We start from the raw sequence: 26948 nt of genomic DNA, 5'->3' as shown, positions 1-26948 counted from the left end.
AGTCAGCTGTATTTACTATTATACATACAGAGACAAGAGTTGGGTACTGTTTCTGTAAGAATATATTAAATACATTGTGTGCCACGATAATGACACTCACCATGGTCTGCTGCTGCGATTGGTCAGTTTGGACAGGGGGTGTGGCCTGTGGGTATGGGGCCTGTGGCTGTGGCTGCTGACTGGGCAGAGAGCTGTATGACATCACCGGCTGAACCAGGTGCGTCTCGGGAAGGATGGAGGAACTCTGAGCTCTATCTGTTATTTGATTGGCTGAAAGAGGGAGGGGTAGAGAATAGGAAGATGGTTTTTAATTGATAAACACTTGATTAAGACTAGGTCAATACTACAAAGCACTGACTGCAAAAAAAGGTGACCGGCAGAAGGTACAGACCTGTCTCAGTCTGCTGTGGGTACTGGCCCACCTCTGGCACCCCTGACTCTGGCTGGGCTGGAACCTGGGTCGATACTGGGACTGGGAGCTGCCCTGTCGACTGGGGTATGTAGGGAACTCCCTGGGGTGGCTGCTGGGTATAGGGGGCAGCCTGTTGGCCTGGCTGGGAGGCCTCTGTGCTGGGCTGGAGCCCTGGTTGTGGATGTCCCTGCTGCTGTAGTAGTAGTAGGTGTTGTTGTTGTCGTTGTTGGCCCTGCTCCTCCTCCAGCCTCCTCTTCTCTTGCTCCTCTCTCACCTTCAATACAATCACATCAAGTTCAGCTCAGTTTAATTCATTTGATTGGAATACCATTAAACTTTACATGCAGGATTCAGACCTAAGATTCCATTGAGCTGGTACAGACCTGTTGCCTCTGCTCCCTCTTCCTGCTGATGAGGGAAACCCTGTCCTTTATGGCCTTAGCCATGGTCTTATGGTCCCCTTCACACACGTAGCCAGACTCCACCTGAGACAGATACACACACACACACACACACAGAGAGAGAGAGAGAGAGCAGAACAAGGGACCAGGGCAGTATTAGGACTTGAAAGACTCCTAAATAATCAGGAAGAATTAAGACCCAAATGGCACCCTATTCGCTATGGGCCCTGGTCAAAAGTAATGCACTATATAGGGAATATGGTGCCATTTGGGGTGTAGTCAATCTCTCTCTGAAGTGGACAGCCATTTGGGACGCAGAAATAACTATTTGAAGTGGACATCGCATTGTCACCCACCATCTCCTGGGCCACGTCCTCGGGGACGTCCTTGCCGAGGTCGAAGGAAAACTCGATGGCCTCGTTGTCCTTGTACTTCCCCTTCAGCTTCTTGACATCCTCTATCCTCAGCCACAGCTTGATGGCCTCCATCTCCCCGTCGTCCTCCTCAGCCAGCTCCACACGCACCCCGGTCTCCTCCTGGAAGAAGGCATGGTTCAGCAGGTCCTTTATCGAGTACCTTGGAGAGACGGGGAGAGTCAAATCAATACAGATATTTTTATCACACCAAAACCCTTTTCAACTCGTCTCATTTTGAGAAGGTCCTGGGTGCATGAGTATGAATACTCTCCCTGCATCGGTGTCTCTATAGCTGGACGTTGCAGAAATCACACTGGATAAGAGTGTCTGCTAAATGACCAGAATGTGAGTGTGAGTGTGAGCTGACCTCTCGTCCTTGTTCTGTCGGATGCATCCCTCGATGATCTCCTTCACCTCGGGGATGGCCACCTTGTCGAAGCTGGCCGGCTTCACCCCCTATAGGACACACACACACACACACACACACACAACTCCCAGTCAACAACCCACACATTGTCAACATAGAAAGATTCTGCTTCCGTGATTCTAACTTCCTGGGCATGGTTTCCCCGATACCAATGGCACTTAAGCTTACGTGTGTTTTAACGATGCATCTTTCTGTCCGAAGATGTAACATGCGTTTTCCAAAACACCACGCAGAGAGTACATTCGCAAAGTGCGTCGTTGAGGCCTGTGTTGATACTGATAGGATCTAAAGAAAGGCAGCACTGCTCTCGGATCAGTGTTCTCCCTTTCCAATCTAAACATTATAATTATTCCACAATACTGATGATGGATCAGCTCCTAGACAGATATAATCACTTATGGCTACACATTTTGATGCGGCTTATTCTAATGCTTATACTATAATAATGGACTAAATCAAGATTTGGCACATCATTGCGCACCTTACACATCATGAAATATATTGAGTCAAATAGCTATAAAGCGTACAAATAGCTTAATAAAACTCAATTGAATTAACATGAAATTTCAATATCATTGAAATATATAGGTCTATGTAGCCTATACTGTATTTATCTTTTAATACAGTAATCTTGGCTTTCATTTGAAGCGTCTTTATATCATTCACAGAAACGGGCAACTTTGCATTTGTAGTCATTGTCACATTCGTGTTGAAGTTATTGGCGGTCACAAAGACAGATAAACATACTGATTTTGTGTTTAGCGGCCATCTTCTGTGTATAAAGTGACGCGGAAGGGCAAAACAGCATCTAATGACGTACTTAGCTGTTTTACGAGTGTTTTGAGGCAGTTAAACATTTTCAAGAGCAACTTTAGTAACAATGGTTTTGGGAAATAGCTCGGAGATTTAATGATGCTCCTACAAAGGTTCTAACGATGAACGTAGCCTTAAGATGCTTTTGGGAAACTGGGCCCTGGTCTACTCAGGGATGCGTTCTGGAGGGCACACGGTTGCAGATAGAAATGTTGTGTACAAAGCTGAAATTATTCTATATTCTACATGCCAGAAGTATGTCTGTTCTACATAATATATTTATATCTGAACGTTCTGTGGCGTTGCCCTGTCGCCTCCTAGCAGCACTGTATGAGAACAGAGTATAACACTTTATTGGGCTGCAGTGCATGCTTAGTGTTCAAACTCATGTAATTGAATGTGATGTACTTGAATGTCCCAAATGAAGTTCTTGGGGGAGTCACCAGTTACAGCACTCTCATCTCAGAGCAAGGTTCAGTAGCTACAGTACCCACTGTACCCTGGGCCTGTTTTGAGGGCCACTAATCTAATTCTACATGTGAATTTAGGAGTTATGGGGACACTCCCACCCTTTGAAGATTAGTGGCTAGGGCTGTTACAGGGAGGGAGGGAGGAATCTAAATAAGGAAGCTGACCATATTTCACGAGAATTTACTTCTGGGTAACAGAGATTAGGTCTATAGAGACAGCAGGAGACTGCCTGGCGCTACATATACAGTGGGGAGAAAAAGTATTTGATACACTGCCGATTTTGCAGGTTTTCCTAATTACAAAGCATGTAGAGGTCTGTCATTTTTATCATAGGTACACTTCAACTGTGAGAGACGGAATCTAAAACAAAAATCCAGAAAATCACATTGTATGATTTTTAAGTAATTAATTTGCATTTTATTGCATGACAAGTATTTGATCACCTACCAACCAGTAAGAATTCCGGCTCTCACAGACCTGTTAGTTTTTCTTTAAGAAGCCCTCCTGTTCTCCACTCATTACCTGTATTAACTGCACCTGTTTGAACTCGTTACCTGTATAAAAGACACCTGTCCACACACTCAATCAAACAGACTCCAACCTCTCCACAATGGCCAAGACCAGAGAGCTGTGTAAGGACATCAGGGATAAAATTGTAGACCTGCACAAGGCTGGGATGGGCTACAGGACAATAGGCAAGCAGCTTGGTGAGAAGGCAACAACTGTTGGTGCAATTATTAGAAAATTGAAGAAGTTCAAGATGACGGTCAGTCACCCTCGGTCTGGGGCTCCATGCAAGATCTCACCTCGTGGGGCATCAATGATCATGAGGAATGTGAGGGATCAGCCCAGAACTACACGGCAGGACCTGGTCAATGACCTGAAGAGAGCTGGGACCACAGTCTCAAAGAAAACCATTAGTAACACACTACGCCGTCATGGATTAAAATCCTGCAGCGCACGCAAGGTCCCCCTGCTCAAGCCAGCGCATGTCCAGGCCCGTCTGAAGTTTGCCAATGATCATCTGGATGATCCAGAGGAAGAATGGGAGAAGGTCATGTGGTCTGATGAGACAAAAATAGAGCTTTTTGGTCTAAACTCCACTCGCCGTGTTTGGAGGAAGAAGAAGGATGAGTACAACCCCAAGAACACCATCCCAACCGTGAAGCATGGAGGTGGAAACATCATTCTTTGGGGATGCTTTTCTGCAAAGGGGACAGGACGACTGCACCGTATTGAGGGGAGGATGGATGGGGCCGTGTATCGCGAGATCTTGGCCAACAACCTCCTTCCCTCAGTAAGAGCATTGAAGATGGGTCGTGGCTGGGTCTTCCAGCATGACAACGACCCGAAACACACAGCCAGGGCAACTAAGGAGTGGCTCCGTAAGAAGCATCTCAAGGTCCTGGAGTGGCCTAGCCAGTCTCCAGACCTGAACCCAATAGAAAATCTTTGGAGGGAGCTGAAAGTCCGTATTGCCCAGCGACAGCCCCGAAACCTGAAGGATCTGGAGAAGGTCTGTATGGAGCAGTGGGCCAAAATCCCTGCTGCAGTGTGTGCAAACCTGGTCAAGACCTACAGGAAACGTATGATCTCTGTAATTGCAAACAAAGGTTTCTGTACCAAATATTAAGTTCTGCTTTTCTGATGTATCAAATACTTATGTCATGCAATAAAATGCAAATTAATTACTTAAAAATCATACAATGTGATTTTCTGGATGTTTGACAGACCTCTACATGCTTTGTAAGTAGGAAAACCTGCAAAATCGGCAGTGTATCAAATTCTTGTTCTCCCCACTGTATATGGAGGGCTGGATAACAGCTGTAATCACAGTCACATTAAGACAGCTCTGATAGACAGTCATAAGTTCGCACCATTCTGATTTTCTCATAGCGATAAGTATGTTGTGTATACTGATTCCTGGAATGCAAGTTACTTATCAAGGGAGTTCAACAATGTTCAGCTGAGGTAAAAGAACCTGTGGCGTAAGCAGGGTTGGAAATTAACACCAACCCTGCCAAATGCGGGTAGATTTTGTAATTGGTGGGTAAGAATGTCTATTTCACCAGCCACGTTGGCAGGTGGTCACACAGAGCATTTTGGGGAAAAATTTTTTATCCAAAGAAGTTGGTCGAATTGACTAGAAAGGCTCCTAAAGTGCGACTTTTTCGTTGTGTTTCTTGGCCAGTTGAGTCTTGCTCACACGCTAGGTTGATTTTCAATGTTAGTTTGAGTTTGCTGCAACTGTTTGCTGCTAGGAAGACACAGTCAGAGATTTTCTTTCATCACAGACAAGCGAGTGCCCAAGTCACCACGGTAATGGCCCATCCCTTAAAGGCAATGCTTTTATTGATGAACTTTTAATTTCTTATGAAAACACAAATACTTTCATTGTTCTCCTAGATTTATTTGTGAGATTCTACATTTCTACTTAGGAGCACATCTTGTAAAAAAAATTCAGCGTAGCACCCTGAACTAGAATAATAAATAAGCCATATCACTCAGCCTTTTGTAGCAGGGTAGGCACTTTGTAGATTTTTGATGTTCAGTTGTAGAACTGTTTCTGTTTTTACTATCTAAATGATTTATTTTAACATACATTGGTTAAAAGACGCAGGTCACAAACATTTTATTAAATTAAGAAATATACCTCATTACTTCTTACTATACTGAACAAAAATATAAACACAACATGTAAAGTGTTGGTCCCATGTTTCATGAGCTGAAATAAAAGATCCCAGAAACTGTCTATATGCACAAAAAGCTTATTTCTCTCATTTTGTGCACAAATCTGTTTACATTTCTGTTAGTTAGCATTTTATCCTTTGTCAAGATAATCCATTACACAGATGCACCTTGTGCTGGGGACAATAAAAGGCCACTTTAAAAATGTGCAGTTTTGTCACATTACAATGCCACAGATGTCTCATGTTGAGGGAGCATGCAATTGGCATGCTGACTGCAGGAATGTCCACTAGAGCTGTTGCCAGAGAATTTAATGTTCATTTCCCCACCATAAGCTGAAAATGTATGCACTCACTTAACTAAGTCGCTCTGTATAAGAGCGTCTGCTAAAATGACTAAAATGTAAATAAGCTGCCTCCAACGTTGTTTTAGAGAATTTGGCAGTACGTCCAACCCACCACTCAACCGTGTGTAACCATGCTAGCCCAGGACCTCCACATCTGGCTTCTTCACCTGCGGGATCGTCTGGGGGGGAGATGGTTTAGGGGTGCTGAGGAGTATTTCTGTCTGCAATAATGCCCTTTTGTGGGAAGGCCCATGCCCTCCCAGGCCCACCTATGGCTGCTCCCCTGCCCAGTCATGTGAAATCCATAGATTAGGGCCTATTGAATTTATTTCAATTGACTGATTTCCTTATATGAACTGTAACTCAGCAAAATCTGTGTAATTGTTGCATGTTGCATTTATATTTTTGTTCAGTATAGTAATACATTTCTTGTCTTAGAAAAACAGAAAGCATGCTCATCCGTTTATGATTATTTTTATTTTTTTGTAATTATGGCATATATTTTGGCTGGTAAAAAATCTGAGTGGCTGGTAGATTTTTTAAATCTACCTGTGACAGTGGCTGGTGGACCAAAAAGTTAATTTCCCACCGTGGTCGTGCAGCGCTCACGGAATAAAAAGGCGAGTGTGAGGTGTATCTACTACCTCCCAGTGTAGATGATGATCAACTGTGCTCATTGAGAGTGGCAGCAGAGATTACATTACTAGAATGGCAATGCTGAATGGTGAGAAAATAGGCTCACCTTCAAGGCCCATTTCTAACCATAAATCATGGAGTATCTATGACGAGGTGTGTGTGTGCTCCTCCTTTGGATCCAAGCAAAGCCCAGTTACAGTATCAGCCAGAGGGAAATAACCGGACAGTGCAGACACTCCTCCAATCAATCACACACTCCTCACTTCAACTGACAGACACGCAACACAACTGATAGACACATTCCACACACACGCGTCCGGAGACAGAGCGAGAAAAACTGGAAAAGAGAGAAATAGAGAGGGGGAGAATTGGAGGGAGGAGGGGAAAGAGGTAACAGAGAGAGGGAGGAAGAGGACTCACGGTGAAGACAGAAAGAGGGGTGAGAAAGCGATAAAGACAGGAGAGAAAGAGAGTGGCAAAGGAAGGCCAGTGATGCAAATGAAAAATAACTGTGCTCAAAATGGAGAGAACAGCAAGGAGGGGGAAAGCACACAGGGAGGAGATGGGACAAGTAAAGAGGGAACCGGAGTGAGGAGAGGGGGTGGCAGAGCGGGAGGACAACAGGGAGAGGGGTTCATGGAATGGGGGTTGAGGCGGGGGAGACTTACGCTGGTGACTCTGCGGTAGATCTGTGCAGCGTTCTGGCACTCGGAGTATGGGTACTCTGAGGTGGCCATCTCCAGCATGCACATCCCAAAGGCATACACATCCACTGACTCGTCGTACTTCTCCTCATACATCTCAGGCGCCATGAACTCAGGGGTACCTTAAATCAAATACAACCATTCAGAACTCTGTGTCTCTCTCTGTGTCCGTCTCCCTCTCGGAGTGTCACACCCAAAACGCCCCTCTTCTCCTCTAACCAAGTGGAAAAGGAGGAGGAAGAGTGACCCGTCCGCCGCTGCCTCCGGGTGAGCAGAACCTGCGAGAGGAGAGTAGAGAAAGAGAGAGAGGGGAGGAGAAGAGCAACAAAAAAAAAGGGGGGGGGGAAGCCGGGCTCAGTTAGACTGTAGTGAAATAGGCACACATTTCTCTGTGTAAGACCTGGTTATCTGGGGGGTGACACCTGGTATAGGGGGTCTAAAGAAGATGGCTGGTGTACAGAACACACTGTGGGGGGGGACTGGTGTTAGACAGACACCTGTCAGTTGAACTAGTGACACTGTAGAATGACCCAGTTTACCTATCAGAACCCGTTTAGTGAGTTGAGTGCCAATGATCAGGGGCCTCAAAGTGGCAGAGAAGGGGCACGAATCGTAAGACTAGCTATGGAAATAACTTGTGTCAAGACCTTACCTTTCACAACCAAACATAACCCGTTTCATACAAACTTACCTTTAAGTAGTCCGACTTACCTGTCCTCATTGACTTAGGGCAGGGTTCTTCAATTCCGGTCCTGGAGGGCCGAAACACTTCTGTTTTTTATTTCTACCTGGTAGTTAATTGCACTCACCTGGTCTCCCAGGTCTGAATTAGCCCCTGATTAGAAGGAGAGGATGAAAAACAGAGGTGTTTCGGCCCTCCAGGACCGGAATTGAAGAACCCTGACCTAGGGAGTAAGGTGTTACGGTGAGGGCTGAGAGAAGCAGATCCCATAGCTAGTTACTGAGACAGTGTGTGTCTGGACACCAGCCTTATTCAAATAGCAGATACACTGCTCTCAATCTTCTGAGGGTCTTACACAGAAAAACTCAAAATGGTTATTTGAAATGAATTGGTTTTTGTAAGATGTGTGTCACAGTGCACTCGCACACTTACCATGCCCATAATAGCAAATACTTACTGACCAGCAGTACCCTATTTATTCCTTTACTGCAGAATGGGGCACAGCTGAGGCTAGAGCCTACAGTTTCAAAACATACCCAAGTGTGAAAGAAAAAAAGAAAAACAAAAGGCTGATAAAGGAGAAGTGGGTAGGAGGGCTTTCCAGACAGAAAAAGAAGCAGACATTCTCTGCGCTCCTAAAATTGTTTAAAAGACAGAGACAAACACTGACAAAAACCTGTGGGAGCAAACCCTTAAAAAAGAGAGAGACAAACGGGAAACGTTATTGGCATCACTGGCAAACAGACCACATATTTCCAAACCACAGAGCAAAGACCAGTCTGAGACAGGAGACAGAACCAGAGGCCATACCTGTAGCCCTGGTCTGGCTAGCCTGACAGTTAAGGCATGACAGGTGGATTGAGATTCATATTTCACAGAGAGACGGAGAGATTGGAGGCGCTACTTACTCTCAGTAGGAGCCTGAAACAGTGAACTTTCACTTTGTGGAGGAAAAAGATGATCTAATAAATTGTCACTGAGTAACCAGCCCTGGCGGACTCGCTGACATGACAGTGTGTGTAAAGAAGAGGGTTTGTGGGTCTCCCCATGACCTGGCCTCCGCTTGAGCTGTGGTTTGATTAGAGAGCTGAAACATTGTGGTCTGTTTTCGAACCACATTGTCAGTCCAAAAAAGATGATCAGAAACAAAAACCTAACCCCCACCCACCCAATCCAACCCTTCATAACCTCAATGTCACCCACAGTATAATAACCTTAAACAAGACATCCCCCAGTGGAGTGTAGTGGGGAGGAAAGCAGGGCACAGTAAAAGGTAGTGGGTGATATTGGGGTCTTACCTATGACACTCTTGGCGAAAGACGACCTCTTGAGCGTGGCCAATCCCAGGTCTCCTATCTTGACGGAGCCCGTGGGGCCGGTGATGAAGATGTTGTCACACTTCAGGTCCCTGTGGATGATGGGAGGGGCCCGGGTGTGGAGGAAGTGAAGGCCCTTCAGGATCTGCCTACACCAACTCCTCAGAACCTTAATCTTCATCACCTTGAAACGCTTCAGATACCTATAGAACAGACCAATATGGGGTTAAAGATGGACATCATACAACCATCCTCATTAAAATTAACTGATTCGGAAATCTAGTACAGACAGTTTAATTATGACGATCATAAGAAAGAACACAGCAGAGGGCAACAACATTTGCATGATGTCCAGCACTGGACTCGTGTTGACGTCTGTGTGTAAGAGTGATACTCACGTTTTCAGTGTTCCTGAGGTCATGAGTTCTGTGACCAGCACAATGCACTTCCTGCCTTTAACGGGGACCTCCCAGGATTCGTAGAAGCGGACGATGTTGGGGTGCTGCAGCCCCTTCAGCATGCCCGCCTCCTCCTTGAACCGCTGGCGCTCCGACTTGGACAGCTTACGGTCCTACAGGGGGGGAATCATAGGAACGTCAGTGTTACAGACAGTCAGGGGAGAGAGAATAAACACAGGTCTATAGTTGAGAGTAGATTTAGCTTACAGACAATATGACATATACTCTTTTCATTCAGGAAAGGTCAAATAACAATGCGAACAGCAGCCTTTTACTAGTATGATGTCAAAGTGAAAGTGGCTCTATGTCTTGGCAGCAAGGTATGAAACACTGAAGCATTCATGCTGTTGCTTTTTTAAGTGTGGGGATTTGCAATGCGTGTTTAGCTCACTAAACTTTTGGAAAGAGGGCAAATCCTGACATTTCTGTCAGCTAGCTTTCAGTTAAGAGCATGCTTGGGACAAAATACTTAATCACTTGTTTCTTTCAAAGCTGTATAGTCACCGTGAGTTGGACAAATGCGCTTTACAGTTCATAAAGAACAAGTACGAATAGACCTACATATATTAATCAAATTATATTAAAGACATGTTTCGGTACTTTGGCGACCGTCATAGGATGCAACCTTTCCAACAAGTCAGTTCGTCAAATTTCTGCCCTGCTAGAGCTGCCCTGGTCAACTGTAAGTGCTGTTATTGTGAAGTGGAAACATCTAGGAGCAACAACGGCTCAGCCGCGAAGTGGTGGGCCACACAAGCTCACAGAACGGGACCGCCAAGTGCTGAACTGTGTAGCGTGTAAAAATAATTTGTCCTCGGTTGCAACACTCACTACCGAGTTCCAAACTGCCTCTGGAAGCAACGTCAGCACAAGAACTGTTCGTCGGGAGCTTCATGAAATGGGTTTAAATGGCCGAGCAGCCGCACACAAGCCAAAGATCACCATGCGCAACGCAAAGCGTAGGCTCGAGTGGTGTAAAGCTCGCTGCCATTGGACTCTGGAGCAGTGGAAACGCGTTCTCTGGAGTGATGAATCACGCTTAACCATCTGGCAGTCCGACGGACGAATCTGGGTTTGGCGGATGCCAGGAGAACGCTACCTGCCCCAATGCATAGTGCCAACTGTACAGTTTGGTGGAGGAGGAATAATGGTCTGGGGCTGTTTTTCATGGTTCGGGCTAGGCCCCTTCGCATTAAGATCTCCCTTCACTATGTTCGCGAGCAGGTGTCCACATACTTTTGGTAATGTAGTTAAACTGCACATATGGGACGTAGTACGCCATTTTCTGAGATCCCTTTTGGCTGGTCAGTGCTACTTTCAAAACTACTGGCTAAAAAGTAAACAATACTGGAGAATCGCTTTAAACTTCAATATAATTTGATGTAAATATGTAGGCAGAGGTAAAATTGAAATAACTTTCACACTATCAAACGGGCGTAGGACTTTGTGCCTGTTTTCTCTGGCATAGGGCAGTGACATGAGGAATGTGTGCAGCTTTGGCGTACTTTCCCACCAAACAGAAAACAAAAAGGGCCAAAGCATGACAGAGCGAGAGAGACAAAAGTGAAGTGGGAAGGTGAAAAACCTCATTCATCCTGTTTACTAACCTTCTCCCCTCAGTCTACCATCGCAAATCATACCACTTAACATTTCTCATCAGTAGGGACGGGTGTTTCTTGGTCAGGTGGTCCGAAAAAAACTGCTGGCTCTACTCAAACAGCCAAATCTAGCCTACCACAAAATATACAATACAGCTTCATGCATTGATTTGAAACAATTGATTGCTGATAAAGAGTTCAAGTCAGATTAAGTAGGGTACACTCACTACTACTATGCCTAGGCTTCTCATAGTGCACTCTTATCCAAACACATAGAGCTCCGTCTGGTAACATTCAACAGGTGGCCAGCCTAAAGCCCTGACAGAATATAAATTACAAGTCAAACCAGATACCTTCATGCATCTGTAGACTATAACTCTTTTGAACACTTTATGATCGCCAATGCCTTCATTCTTGGACCAATAAAACTCAACACATTTTCTTTACCAAGAGAGCCAGCAAATAAATTGTTCTAACTAAAAGTCTAAATTTCACTTTGACAATAGGCCTATTCAAATACTAAAATACTAAAACAACAGTAAAAAGGCCACAGAGTCTGTGCACAGGCCTGAGGCCTTTATGCCTCAGTCTCAGGGTTGCCAGTTGCCACCGCCAGATACACTGCTAGGCCTACATTTGCACTCCGATCTGCCAAAAGTGCCAACCCAGACCAGAGACCAGACCACCATATAAAACAACCTCAGTGTAAGATCTGGCAAGTGGCCAGGTTGTCCAGGAAACGCTCCCTATTGTGTGAGGAGAGCACAGAGAAAGAGAGAGACAGCTTTCCATGGTCAGACTGACATCTCTCAACAAAAGAGCAATGAAACAGCACACTGCACTGTGGTTAGAGAGGAACTGAGCTGTTCTGGCTCTGGTGCTTTTGGTCAGACTGATAAGTGTTGGGTGTCTGTGGGGGGGTGGTTACTAGGGAGGGGGTTTTGGAGGACGGGAAGTGGAGGGATGAGGATTCTTTGGACAAAAGGCAGGGTTTTTTGTAGGGAGGGGACACACAGGGGTGAGGGGGTGACAGGGAACCAGAGTATATTTTAGGAGGAGGGATGACCCTGAGCCTGGATAAGGGCTGAGGTTGAGAAATGGGGCGAGGGGGTTGCTTTGCTCTCTGACTAACAGACCTAGTTTCAGTCCATCTGCTATGCCCGTGGCGTGGGCCAGTAGTTCCCCTTTCTCTTCTCGTTCTGCAGTGCATATGGAAACAGCCATGAAAAACATCTGCGGCAGCATTTAACAGCTGCATTCTTCAAAATATTGCGATACTGGTATCGTCACAGTCCTAATCACTAGTATAAAGGTAGATTTACATTGGAGGGATGACGCAGAAAGACTTAGTACCATTACTTATGTGAATTAGCTTTCAGAGCAGTCTAACCATCAGATGCCTTTCTATCTGATATATTCTCCTTCACTATCTCCTTGGAATGTTCGCCTTCTTGCTAATTCTAATCCAATTTTTTTGATCTACAGTTAAAGGACAATACTGCCACTTTATAACCAGTTAATATTCTGTTATATGCACTACTGTAAGATTTGATACACATTGATGTTTTATCGTTTTTTGTTAGTCATACTGCACAATTCCTTGTTTTTGTCATTTTGAAGCTTCTGTATTGCCTCGTCTACAGCATACTACAATTCCCAGGGTGCATTTCGCCTCCCATGATGCAATACTCCGCCTAGTTAGCCTGCAGTTAGTTTAGCAAGCTGGTTATGAAGCCCAGATGAAGCTTAGTCTAAATATATACGTCATAAGTTACAAGTGCATTTCACATTACTTTTGGGTTGTAAATATACTATAATGCTTGCATGAATGTCATGACACCAATCAACTGCAATCCAATTCAAATTTAGATGCCAACTAGCTAAGCTAACCAAAACACAGTTACTGTATCTAGTTACCATGCTAGCTAGCCCGACTGCTACATCCGAAAAAGTGTTTGCAACAATAACAGCAGTTTAATCTTAGCGATTGTTAAACACTCCAAACAACATGTAGGCCTGTTAGAACACAACATTTATTGACATTTACACACAAATCATTACGGAATCCTAGTCTCTCTGCCTGTATCTTTGGTGCTAACGTTAGTAATGCTAGCTAGCTAAGTAGCTTAACCTGCTGCATCTGAAATAAAGTGCCTTCAATGATAAAAGACAAATACAGCTTCAGCGACTGTCCAAGCAACTTTCCAACAACACTGGAGGTCTATTGGAACTAATAAAAAGTATGACGTTTACAAGTAATTCAATACGAAAATATAGGCTACTTGGAAAGCGCACAATGGCCGCCGGAGCGGCAACTTCGGTTGACGGTGATGGAGGGGTTTGCCAAATGGAATCATGGGAGTTCGAGCCTTGATCAACAGAAATTACTGTCCATAATTTATTGTATTAGTCATCTCAGGGATCCTAATTGAAACAGTCACCGAGAAGAAATGTCCAGTTTTGCCCATCACTAAACAGTCAATAGACATGAAATCATAAAATTACACAAACTGTGTAGGACATTACTAAATACTTCATAATAACAAACCAAATGTTATAAGTGCAGAGTTGTCCTTTAAGTGCATAGTCTAGGGGTTGACTTGGAATTGGGACCCTAAACTGTGTCTCCTCACGTGAGAGCTGTACTGTAGTTTACTGTACCCTCTTCTGTTACCTGGGTTGTACCCAGTCTGAGCAATGGTTAACTGACTGAGGAGGCCAGGAGAGGGAGAGAGTCAGTGGGGCAGATTAGAGCTTAGTAAACACACAGTAGCACTTAACCACCGTCTCCTAGCTCACGTGAAGAGCTTAATCTCAGAGCCTACCTCTCCACAGCATGCTCACGCAGAAATACACAAACATACACACCAGCTTATGCCTACACATGCACATACAAAACACACACGTGTGTGCACACTTTCTCTGAAAACCCTATCACAAGATCAGAATGTAGAAGTGTTAAAGGGTAGGTAGCATGAGTTTTTACTCAAAATAAAAATGTAGTGTGGTCAAAGACTTGTGTGAATTCACAATACAGAGATGGAAGCTACGGAGCGTAGCGCAGTGTTGCAATGCCGTTTTTTGTTGTAATACGATCCGGCATTCGACATACTTTTGTACTACCTGGAAATTGAGAAGCGCCGTATCATTCCTGTCGCAGGCCAGTGGCACAACATATTAATGTTATGGTTAGTTCAGAATCGCCATCAATCATTGGCCTGTACAGAGAATTAAGTCAAAACCACAAGTCCAAATCCCCATCTCCATCCATGGCTTAGGAAATAGCCGATTTAGCAAGCTAGCTACTGCAAGACATCAACACAAGCAGACCAGAAACAACGAAAATGATGTTTTGCTTAGGAAGTGATTTGATTGGTGTGAAGCCTGTTTTTAGCTGATATCTGAATTAATACACAAGTAGCCTATCAGACTTGAATGTTTTAGGTTGCACCGGCAAGTATAAGAATATTTGCCAGGGCATATTTTTGCATTATAAATCTGATTAATTTACATGGAGCTGTGGGAAGCTAAAAAGACTAGCTAGCTTGCTATGTTTTTAGCCAGGCTAAATCCAGCTAGCTACTACTAGCAAGTGAAGGCGAATCTTTCTTGCATTCAAAAAATGAAATGACAAAAATAAAAAAAACGTTGCTATCACCCCCTTGTGAATGAGTGGCACCGGTGAGAATGTAACGTTACCAAAAAGTTTCCGATGCTCCAAAGATTCCACTCCACCCATATTGACACGTAGATCAATGGCGTGAAGCTTGTAGTAACCTAGGTGATGTTTTGGGGTTTTGAAATATTCATCAACTTATTTTCGGATATCTTCTAAACTACCCACAATGCACTACTGTCAACATCATATGGAGAACCGGTGCTACCTAGCTAGCACCAGCTGGCTAAAGTTAGCTACTAGCCATGCTAGCATGTAATTACATTCAAGACCAAGTGTTGGGGTTGGTGAGCAACCATGTACATCCATGAAGAAGAAACCATATAAAATTCATGCGAAAAACTGCTCTTCTTCTTCTGTGCGTTTGGTAGTGGTAGTCGAGCGAGCGTTGTAGTAGTTTTCCTTCGTCCATAGCTAGTGTTAGTTTTCATTTCACCCTCCCCCAGCTTCTTAAAAACCTGTGCAAACGATGGTTTAATTTGAAGTTACACATTTTAAGTTAATTCTGTTTGAGTTTACATTATAGGGAATAGGCTGGCTTGCCAGGTCCTCCATATAACTTCACACCCGCAAAATAAAAGAACCGCGGGCACGTCTACTGTATGCAGTGCTCATTTCACCCGGGAGGACTTTGATGGCTATAACCAGCGGAAGGCAGGATTCGTAATGAGACTCCGACTGAAACCAGGTGCTGTGCCTGCAATGAATGAATGCGTGAATGTGAAGCCTGCAACCTTTGTTGGCGTCTCCCTCTTAAGCAACTCACCCCTAGGCTCTTCTTTGGTAGCCAACTCAGCTATCAAATCGGTAAGTCTCTGCTCTCTACTTTATATCTGCCGGCTTTCTTTTTTTGTGTTCTGTGGGTTCCTGCCTATGCTAGACTAGTTGGTATTGTTCTCTAGCTCACTACTTAGCCATGTCGACCATGGTGGTTGGCTAGCTAGGCTAGTTAGCTGGCTGGCTTGCAGGCTAAGATAACTGCATATACCGGGAACATTATTTGATAACTGGTTAGATGGCGTTATCCATTTTACAAAACTTTGGCTTACTTTAATGTAGCTGTAAGCTATGTGTTGATAGCAACTGGCTGATGTAACATTAGCAGGCTGGTAGGGCTAATGTTAGCAGGCTAGTAGAGCTAACGTTAGCGGACTAGTTGGCTAACAACCTAGCAAGCTGATATGTAACAATAAATTAATAAAGTATTTACTTGTTGGATAAACATTGGTTTAATTTGAAGTTACACATTTTAAGTTAATTCTGTTTGAGTTTACATTATAGGGAATAGGCTGGCTTGCCAGGTCCTCCATATAACTTCACACCCGCAAAAACATTTTCCAGCATGACTTCGGCATTCTGATCGGTTTTACGTAATAACTCAAAAAAAGGAAAAAGTGAGGTGTAACTTTGCATTGTGACTTTTGATGCGTATACTATTGCAAATCCATATGTTACATTAGGTTACATTTATTCTACCTACCCTTTAAAGAGCTCAACAATGTACAAAGTTTATTTCTCAGAAAGTGAGATGACATGACAGTGAGTAACAGAGTGAGCCAAGTATCAGCACATCGCTTCACTATGAATCACTCACCAATGAGATTGATAAGGAGTCACAGTTATAGCCTTGCTGTTTTTTGGTAACATCTATCCTGAGTTTATGACTAAGCAGGTAGCGACTCACTCAGAAAGAGCCCACACACTGACCCAGAACTACAGATATCCACAAACTTAGTTTGAGATTTATTAGCCTAGAATTCTAATGGGCGCCATGCTGGCACAAAATGTTTGTTAGAACCTTCGTAGGAGCATCGTTAAATCAATGAGCTTTTTCCCAAAAGCATAGTTCCAGAGTACCACAGTATGAGTCATAATACCAATAAAACTTAGCGGTCAATCAAGGAAATGGTTCCAATCGTTTTTCCACCATTTTCCCCATAGAGGATTTTAGAAACACCTAAAATAAGGGCTGTGTTTCATGTAGGCTTGCCCTGGCGTGACGTTTTGATAACCGTGTAATTCTCTCTAGGACAAGGTGACTTAGCAATTTATTCGCCTAAAAAATGAAACACTAATTAGCTGCTAATGTGGCCATCATAAAGAACTACAAATGCATGATGATCTGGATGAGACTGCCGAAATCGAGGCAAAGGTAAGAATCTCTGGATTAACTATCTAATGTTAGCTAAATTTAGTAATGAATAAATTGGCAATATTTCTTTAAAATTGACAATTATTTTAACTGTCCTGTGCAAGTTTTAAATTGACACATTACCTGTTTGCAAAGGTGTCAGCTAGAGATGACGTGCAGGAGCTTGAAGGGATCTATAGTCTTGCATGATGTCTACTTTGATTATTAATTAGCATTTTTGAATCAGAGTAAATAGAGCCAAATACATTGATAAAAGTCACCTTGTCCGAGAGAGATTTACATGGTTATCAAAACTTCACACCAGGGTAAGTCTATGTACACGAAACACAGCCCTTACTTTAAGGGTTCTAAAATTCCCTATGGGAAAAATTATTGGAACCATTTCCCTGTTTGACCGCTAGGTTTTATGGGTATTATGACACCTTCACTGTGGGGCTCTAATAACTTCACTCTTGAAAACGCTCATAATCTAACACCTGCCTCAGCCAACTCTCAGAACTACTAAGTGCCTAGTTAGATGCTATTTGCCCTCCTGCATCACTTTAAACACAGAAGATCTCGGCTAAACATAAAATCATATGGTTTATCCATCTCTCTGTGACCGCCGGTAACTTCAGAACAAAGTTGACTACAAATACAAAGTTGCAATTGATACAAACAAGCGACATATAAAATGATGCTTCAAATGAAAACCCAGATGACTGCATTAAAATATAAACAGTCGGCTATAGGCCTATTTTAATCCGAATATTGAAATACATTTAAATGTTCAATCAATTGAGTTTTATAGTCACGGTGTAGACTAAAATGGGCACAATGATGTGCCAAATCAGTGATTTTGTGATTTTTTATTGGATAAGCATTAGCAGCCTCAATATTTGCAGCCGTAGTCGGCAATATCGCTCTAGGAGCTGATCCGTCGTCAGTATTGTGAAATAATTATAATGTTAAGATCGAATGCAGCCGTTTTTATCATCTCAATATCAAATCATTTCTGGGGAACAATTAAAGTACCTTACTGTGATTGTTTTAAATTAAAAATGGTCAAAAAGAAACAGAAATTGCTTCTTAGCAAAGAGACATTTCTCATGCAAGAATTTGGCTAGGATTGTCTGGGAGTGGTCTGAGTGGGGAGAGGAAAACTAAAAATTAGCTGTTATTGGCAAAGGGCATTATAATTATTTCCACAATTTCACAGTATTATTACAACCTCACTGAGGAAATGTATATAAAAATACATGAAAATCAAGTTGACTGCACTGGGCCTTTAAGGTAAGACTTGACTGGAGAAAGCTGATCCGAGAGCAGCGCTCCTTTTTTTCCGATCCTATCCGTGTCGACACATGCTCCAACGACACACTTAGCGACCGTTCTCTCAATGTGGTGTTTTGGGAAACGCATCTTACATATTTGGCCGATGTAGGAAAGATGCATCGTTAAAAACTCGTAAGCCTAAATTCCATCACTATCGGGAAACCGGGCTCTGGGTATGTACAAATGCAAATCAGAATGTCCTCCAGTGCAAAACATAAACATTAACATGGCAGCCCACCCACTCACAGCCATAGCAGAAATAGGCCCCCAGTATTTGTCACTCACAGCCCAGACTACTGAGTAGAGCCAAGGGGACCCATAAACACAGAGGTAATATCTGTCAGCACCAAGGTAGAGGGCCAAGACCACAACAACATTAACACTGGAGCAATGGCTGCCTTCCAGCCCTAATTTCCTCCTTTCTTCTAAAACTACCAGGTGAAAATATACTATCACCTTCGCTCACATCAGTGGTGGTGAAGAAAAGGAGACAAGACAAGGAAGCTTGTGGAGACTTGAGACACAGCCAACATCAATCAAATGTAATTTGTAAGGTGTGCCAGCCAAAGGAAGGGACCTATAAAATACAGGAATAAAGCAGTAATAAAGTGAACTAAATCCCCAGGTGGCAGGCAGGCAAGCTGGCTGCTATTCAAAAGGGCAGGCAGCAGCAGTAGTGAGTGACTGGACTGCAGTCTTGAGTCAGAGCAGCAGCTCTCTGTGTGTCAGTCAGACTGGGAATGAGTCCGCTCAATAAATAGCTCTGTTGCCACCACTCCTACTGCTGTATATGACGGCCACCAGCGCCTACCTACCGTACCGCTGCCGTTTTAGAGGAGTGTGTGTGTTTGGAAGGGGCGGGGGGCAATAAGAGAGAGCACCACAGTTTGACCTAAAACTGCCTCTCGAAACGTCACATCAATTAGGCCTCAAACGGCTTGAATCTCCAACCCTAGTATCTGCAACTGCAGCATCATCAAATAGAAGCTGCTTGTCAGCCTGGTACAGCCTAACTCCACAATGGCAACTATTTAATCACATGATCACAGGATGTTTGCTTTGCTTAATATCCACACTGTTATGTAAGTAATCATTTCACGGTAAGGTCCACACCTATTGTATTCGGCGCATGTGATAATTAATATTTGATGTGATTTAGTATCCACAGAAACTCTGTTGGCTCATGATATACCCGACATATTAACTGGGTATTAATCTAAAATGTCAAGTTAGGCCTCATGCTCAAGGGCTGCTCAATCCCAGACCTCAAATGGGACTTAAACCAACAACTCTGGCTACCCATAACCTTCAACCACAAACCCCGATTAAAGCTGCTACCCTAGCAAGGGCTGGCACAATTACTGTATAACTGTGTAACCAACGGTTATAAAAAAAAAAAAAATAATAACAGCCATTATGGAAAATAAAATAACTACCATAACCGTAACAAAAGTGGACAAAATAAGAATAAATAAATAACTGCTGACTGAAGACGGGACGGCCGAGCATTCGTGCGGTTGAGTTCGTTTTTGCGATAACCTGGACTCGTAACAATGTGATGAAACTTTGTTGCCCCTTGCTGAAACAAGCAAGGTGTTGTAGCAAATTATTAATAGAATGGGCTTGGAACCTCTCGCCCTGGAAATTTGACTTGTAAACTCATGGGTACACTCGCAATGGCTGCCTGGTATTGTGATGCAATATTTCCATGGTAATGTAGAATGTTCATTCAAATGATGTTAAAACCTCTTAAGAATCGTACCCTTTTTTTCAATTTTCGCCTAAAATGACATAGCCAAATCTAACTGCCTGTAGCTCAGGACCTGAAGAAAGGACTTGCATATTCTTGGTACTATTTGAAAGGAAACACTTTGAAGTTTGTGGAAATTAATGTAGGAGAATATAACACATTAAATCTGGTAAATGATTTTTTTTAAACATGCGTTTTCTACATTTTTGTTGTTGTTGCACCATCCTTGAAATGCAAGATAAAGGGCAGACGGTGATGTAGGAATCTTGGTATTATTTAGATCTTGTCCACAAGATGGCAGCATTGTGTATGCAAAGTTTCAGACTGATCCAGTTTTCCCAAATTTTCAGAATCGGTACAGTGGGGAAAAAAAGTATTTAGTCAGCCACCAATTGTGCAAGTTCTCCCACTTAAAAAGATGAGAGAGGCCTGTAATTTTCATCATAGGTACACGTCAACTATGACAGACAAAATGAGAAGAAAAAAATCCAGAAAATCACATTGTAGGATTTTTAATGAATTTATTTGCAAATTATGGTGGAAAATAAGTATTTGGTCAATAACAAAAGTTTCTCAATACTTTGTTATATACCCTTTGTTGGCAATGACACAGGTCAAACGTTTTCTGTAAGTCTTCACAAGGTTTTCACACACTGTTGCTGGTATTTTGGCCCATTCCTCCATGCAGATCTCCTCTAGAGCAGTGATGTTCTGGGGCTGTCGCTGGGCAACACAGACTTTCAACTCCCTCCAAAGATTTTCTATGGGGTTGAGATCTGGAGACTGGCTAGGCCACTCCAGGACCTTGAAATGCTTCTTATGAAGCCACTCCTTCGTTGCCCGGGCGGTGTGTTTGGGATCATTGTCATGCTGAAATACCCTAGCCACGTTTCATCTTCAATGCCCTTGCTGATGGAAGGAGGTTTTCACAAAAAATCTCACGATACATAGCCCCATTCATTCTTTCCTTTACACGGATCAGTCGTCCTGGTCCCTTTGCAGAAAAACAGCCCCAAAGCGTGATGTTTCCACCCACATGCTTCACAGTAGGTATGGTGTTCTTTGGATGCAACTCAGCATTCTTTGTCCTCCAAACACGACGAGTTGAGTTTTTACCAAAAAGTTATATTTTGGTTTGATCTGACCATATGATATTCTCCCAATCCTCTTCTGGATCATCCAAATGCACTCTAGCAAACTTCAGACGGGCCTGGACATGACCTGGCTTAAGCAGGGGGACACATCTTTCACTGCAGGATTTGAGTCCCTGGCGGCATAGTGTGTTACTGATGGTAGGCTTTGTTACTTTGGTCCCAGCTCTCTGCAGGTCATTCACTAGGTCCCCCCGTGTTGTTCTGGGATTTTTGCTCACCGTTCTTGTGATCATTTTGACCCCACAGGGTGAGATCTTGCGTGGAGCCCCAGATCGAGGGAGATTATCAGTGGTCTTGTATGTCTTCCATTTCCTAATAATTGCTCCCACAGTTGATTTCTTAAAACCAAGCTGCTTACCTATTGCAGATTCAGTCTTCCCAGCCTGGTGCAGGTCTACAATTTTGTTTCTGGTGTCCTTTGACAGCTCTTTGATCTTGGCCATAGTGGAGTTTGGAGTGTGACTGTTTGAGGTTGTGGACAGGTGTCTTTTATACTGATAACAAGTTCAAACAGGTGCCATTAATACAGGTAACGAGTGGAGGACAGAGGAGCCTCTTAAACAAGAAGTTACAGGTCTGTGAGAGCCAGAAATCTTGCTTGTTTGTAGGTGACCAAATACTTATTTTCCACCATAATTTGCAAATAAATTCATAAAAAATCCTACAATGTGATTTTCTGGATTTATTTTCCTCAATTTGTCTGTCATAGTTGATGTGTACCTATGATGAAAATTACAGGCCTCTCTCATCTTTTTAAGTGGGAGAACTTGCACAATTGGTGGCTGACTAAATACTTTTTTTCCCCACTGTATGTTCTCTATGGTTATACATTTTTAAAAAGTTTACACCGTCCCAGGAATGTCATACATGATGGATCATTAGCTACAGAAAATACACTAACCTTCACAGAGGAGCCAGAGACAGCAGGGGGTCAAACTGTAGAACCCAGTTCCTACATTTGAATATAAAAATTGATTTTATCTAACAAAACTATGCTACATTTATCTCTGGGACCCTCAGGATGACAAATCAGAGCAAGATTACTGAATATAAGTACATTATTTACCTAAAAAACTGAAATAGCTTACTTACATACGTATTCAGACACTTTGCTATGAGACTCGAAATTAAGCTCAGGTGCATCCTGTTTCCATTGATCATCCTTGAGATATTTCTACTACTTGATTGAGTCCACCTGTGGTAAATTCAATTGTTTTGACATGATTTGGAAAGGCACACACCTGTCTATATATGGTCCCACAGTTGACAGTGCATGTCAGAGCAAAAACCAAGCTATCAGGTCGAAGGAATTGTCCGTAGAGCTCCAAGACAGGATTGTGTCGAGGCACAGATCTGGGGAAGGGTACCAAAACATTTCTGCAGCACTGAAGGTCCAAGGACACAGTGGCCTCCATCATTCTTAAATGGAAGAAGTTTGGAAGCACCAAGACTCTTCCTAGAGCTGGCCACCCGGCCAAACTGAGCAATCGGGGGAGACGGGCCTTGGTCAGGGAGGTGACCAAGAACACGATTGTCACTCTGACAGAGCTCCAGAGTTCCTCTGTGGAGATGGGAGAATCTTCCAGAAGGACAACCATCTCTGCAGCACTCCACCAATCAGGCCTTTATGGTAGAGTGGCCAGACGGAAGCCACTCCTCTGTAAAAGGCACATGACCGCCCGCTTGGAGTTTGCCAAAAAGGCACCTAATGGACTTTCAGACCATGAAAAACAAGTTTCTCTGGTCTGATGAAACCAAGCTTGAACTCTTTGGCCTGAATGCCAAGCGTCACGTCTGGAGGAAACCTGGCACCATCCCTACGGTGAAGCATGGTGGTGGCAGCATCATGCTGTGGGGATGTTTTTCAGCGGCAGGGACTGGGAGACTAGTCAGGATCGAGGGAAAGATGAACAGAGCAAAGTACAGAGAGATCCTTGATGACACGGTCCCGTGTAGCTCAGTTGTTAGAGCATGGCGCTTGCAACGCCAGGGTTGTGGGTTCGATTCCCATGGGGGGGCCAGTATGAAAAAATGTATGTACTCTAACTGTAAGTCGTTCTGGATAAGAGCGTCTGCTAAATGACTAAAATGTAAATGAAAACCTGCTCCAGAGTGCTCATGACCGCAGACTGGGGCAAAACAACAACCCTAAGCACACAGCCAAGACAATGCAGAAGTGGCTTTGGGACAGGTCTCTGAATGTCCTTGAGTGGCCCAGCCAGAGCCCGGACTTGAACCTGATCGAACATCTTTGGATAGACCTGAAAATAGCTGTGCAGCGACGCTCCCCATCCAACTTGACAGAGCTTGACAGGATCTGCAGAAAATAATGGGATAAACTCCCCAAATACAGGTGTGCCAAGCTTGTAGCATCATACCCAAGAAGATACGAGGCCGTAATCGCTGCCAAAGATGCTTCAACAAAGTACTGAGTAAAGGGTCTGAATACTTACATAAATGTGATATTTCAGTTTTTATTTGGAAAAAGTAATGGGGTCTGAATACTTTCCAAATGCACTGTAGGTGCTCATTCTAGTAGTTGATTTGGTGATACATTGACTGCATACTTGGCTGATGTCATTAGGCTACAAAACATCAACCGTTATATCCAAAATGGTTGTGATCTCTCTATACATTCTAATTGTATGTGTGGCGCTCCCTGATGGCCCTGGGGCATGACAGTAGAGGTCAGAGGTCAGTGAAATGGGGTATACAGAGAGAAGCTGTCAGCCAGTGACAGACTGGGGTCGTCTCACTACAGGCTGATCTAGAGCTGAACTAACACAACGACTAGCTAAAAACTCACACAGGGGGTCGCGTTAAGGCAGGGTTTTGCGTTTTTTTGCATTTATTGTGTTTTGTAAACGCAGATCTAAAATGCTTCTTATTGTAAATTCTGCTCGGCTTCAGTCAGAGTTTACTCCAAATTATGAATGTAAAAGGACTAAGTTGTCCTTCAGTTGCACTTCTCCACTCGGATGAAATATCTTTGCTCTCATCATTGGATCACCAGACAGCACTCTGATGTGCAGGCTACTTTTCCTCCAGTACTTTCCTCCAGTGTAGTTTTTCTCCAGTAGCAAGTTATAATGCAAGATTAGCTTCAAGCAAAACATCAGAAATATGATGGCCATGCATCTTTTATGCAAAAAGCACCTTGCTTCTTCATTGTGCGCTAATTTACTTGTGTGGCTGCTAGCCAAAATAGCGTTACACTTCTGTTGTCATCTGATGAAAACGATTTTCTGCCGAGTGTGTTGCACGAATGTATTTAATGTGATAAAAAACTATAGTTGCATGCCCCTTATCACTATCGAAGCAGAAAACCACTGTTGACTTTAAATATAAAACGCAGGTGAAATGGTTTAAAAACAGATTTTGATTGTCTGCGTTTTGAAAATGCAGATTTCTAAAAATAATGTGACCCCTGCTCACACATTAACCCCAACGTGTGGCTTAAAGAGTGCATGCGTGCGGGTGTGTGCGTCAGAGACAAGGCTGTGTGGTTGTATGTGTGTGTACTGTGTAGCAACTAGTGAGATTGTGTGTGTAGAGTTGATAATTGGCAGTAGGCTATATGGGCAGGCAGAGAGGTGAAGTACATGGTATCTCGGAAGGCTGTCTATACAGTCCCTTTATGTCAGGGAGTGACACACGTGATGTTGGCCAATAAATGAAGGCTTTGTGCTTTCAAGGCCCAGGAGCAAAGTTTCCTGGTTCATATCAAGCCAATGATTGACTGGATATGAATAAGCACTGAAGTCTGTTGTAATACATGTGACAATTTGGATTTTGTCACAGTTGTCATTTTTGTAAAAAAGCTCACAAAACAAACTGTACAATTGTATACATGGATACCTATGCTTCATAATAAAACTGGGGGAAAAATAGAATTAGCAAAATATGTATTTTTGTCTCACGCAGAAAAATATATTTTTAATTTCACTTCACCAATTTGGTGAATTTCTTTCCTTCTTAATGCGTTTGAGCCAATCAGTTGTGTTGTGACAAGGTAGGGGGGGTATACAGAAGATAGCCCTATTTGGTAAAAGACCAAGTCCATATTATGGCAAGAACAGCTCAAATAAGCAAAGAGAAACGACAGTCCATCATTACTTTAGACATGAAGGTCAATCAATACGGAACATTTCAAGAACTTTGAAAGTTTCTTCAAGTGCAGTCGCAAAAAAAATTATGCGCTATGATGAAACTGGCTCTCATGTGGACCGCCACAGGAAAGGAAGACCCAGAGTTACCTCTGCTGCAGAGAATAAGTTCATTAGTTACCAGCCTCAGAAATTGCAGCCCAAATAAATGCTTCACAGTGTTCAAGTAACAGACACATCTCAACATCAACTGTTCAGAGGGGACTGTGTGAATCAGGCCTTCATGGTCGAATTAATGCAAAGAAACCACTACTAAAGGACACCAATAAGAAGAGACTTGCTTGGACCAAGAAACACGAGCAATAGACATTAGACCGGTGGAAATCTGTCCTTTGGTCTGAAGAGTCCAAATTTGAGATTTTTCGTTCCAAACGCCGTGACTTTGTGAGACGCAGAGTAGGTGAACGGATTATCTCCGCTTGTGTAGTTCCCACCGTGAAGCATGGAGGAGGTGGTGTGATGGTGCTTTGCTAGTAACACTGTCAGTGATTTATTTAGAATTCAAAGCACACTTAACCAGCATGGCTACCACAGCATTCTGCAGCGATATGCCATCCCATCTGGTTTGCGCTTACTGGGACTATCATTTGTTTTTCAACAGGACAATGACCCAACACACCTCCAGGCTGTGTAAGGGCTATTTGACCAACAAGGAGAGTGATGGAGTGCTGCATCAGATGACCTGGCCTCCACAATCAACCGACCTCAAGCAAATTGAGATGGTTTGGGATGACGTGCTCAATGGGATTGAGATCCGGGCTCTTCGCTGGCCATGGCAGAACACTGACATTCATGTCTTGCAGGAAATCACGCACAGAACGAGCAGTATGGCTGGTGGCATTATCATGCTAGAGGGTCATGTCAGGATGAGCCTGCAGGAAGGGTACCACATGAGGGAGGAGGATGTTTTCCCTATAACGCACAGCGTTGAGATTGCCTGCAATGACAACAAGCTCAGTCCGATGATGCTGTGAGACACCGCCCCAGACCATGACGGACCCTCCACCTCCAAATCGATCCCGCTCCAGAGCACAGGCCTCGGTGTAACGCTCATTCCTTCGACGATAAACGCAAATCCGACCATCACCTCTGGTGAGACAAAACCGCGACTCGTCAGTGAAGAGCACTTTTTTGCCAGTCCTGTCTGGTCCAGCGACGGTGGGTTTGTGCCCATAGGCGGCGACGTTACCGGTGATGTCTGGTGAGGACCTGCCTTACAACAGGCCTACAAGCCCTCAGTCCAGCCTCTCTCAGCCTATTGTGGACAGTATGAGCACTGATGGAGGGATTGTGCGTTCCTGGTGTAACTCAGGCAGTTGTTGTTGCCATCCTGTACCTCTACCGCATGTGTGATATTCGAATGTACCG

General features: G+C 43.6%; 1 protein-coding gene across 1 annotated transcript in view; it reads right to left on the bottom strand.

The window, feature by feature from the left end:
- LOC311137281 (serine/threonine-protein kinase WNK1-like) overlaps positions 1-26948 on the bottom strand; it is a 65374-nt gene that overhangs the window by 9100 nt on the left and 29326 nt on the right. The window contains exons 4-11 of the mRNA XM_084171702.1: positions 9711-9883; positions 9295-9515; positions 7279-7436; positions 1597-1685; positions 1170-1389; positions 796-897; positions 392-686; positions 101-270 (exon numbers count right to left, since the gene is read on the bottom strand). Of these exons, the coding sequence (XP_084027828.1) occupies positions 101-270; positions 392-686; positions 796-897; positions 1170-1389; positions 1597-1685; positions 7279-7436; positions 9295-9515; positions 9711-9883 (1428 nt within the window). The remainder of the gene's footprint in view (positions 1-100; positions 271-391; positions 687-795; positions 898-1169; positions 1390-1596; positions 1686-7278; positions 7437-9294; positions 9516-9710; positions 9884-26948) is intronic.

The sequence above is a fragment of the Coregonus lavaretus genome (assembly GCF_964263955.1).
Source record: "Coregonus lavaretus genome assembly, chromosome: 11".
NCBI classification, from domain to species: Eukaryota; Metazoa; Chordata; class Actinopteri; order Salmoniformes; family Salmonidae; genus Coregonus; species Coregonus lavaretus.
The sequence above is the reverse complement of the archived record's forward strand: the minus strand, read 5'-3'. Positions and strand labels throughout refer to the sequence as shown.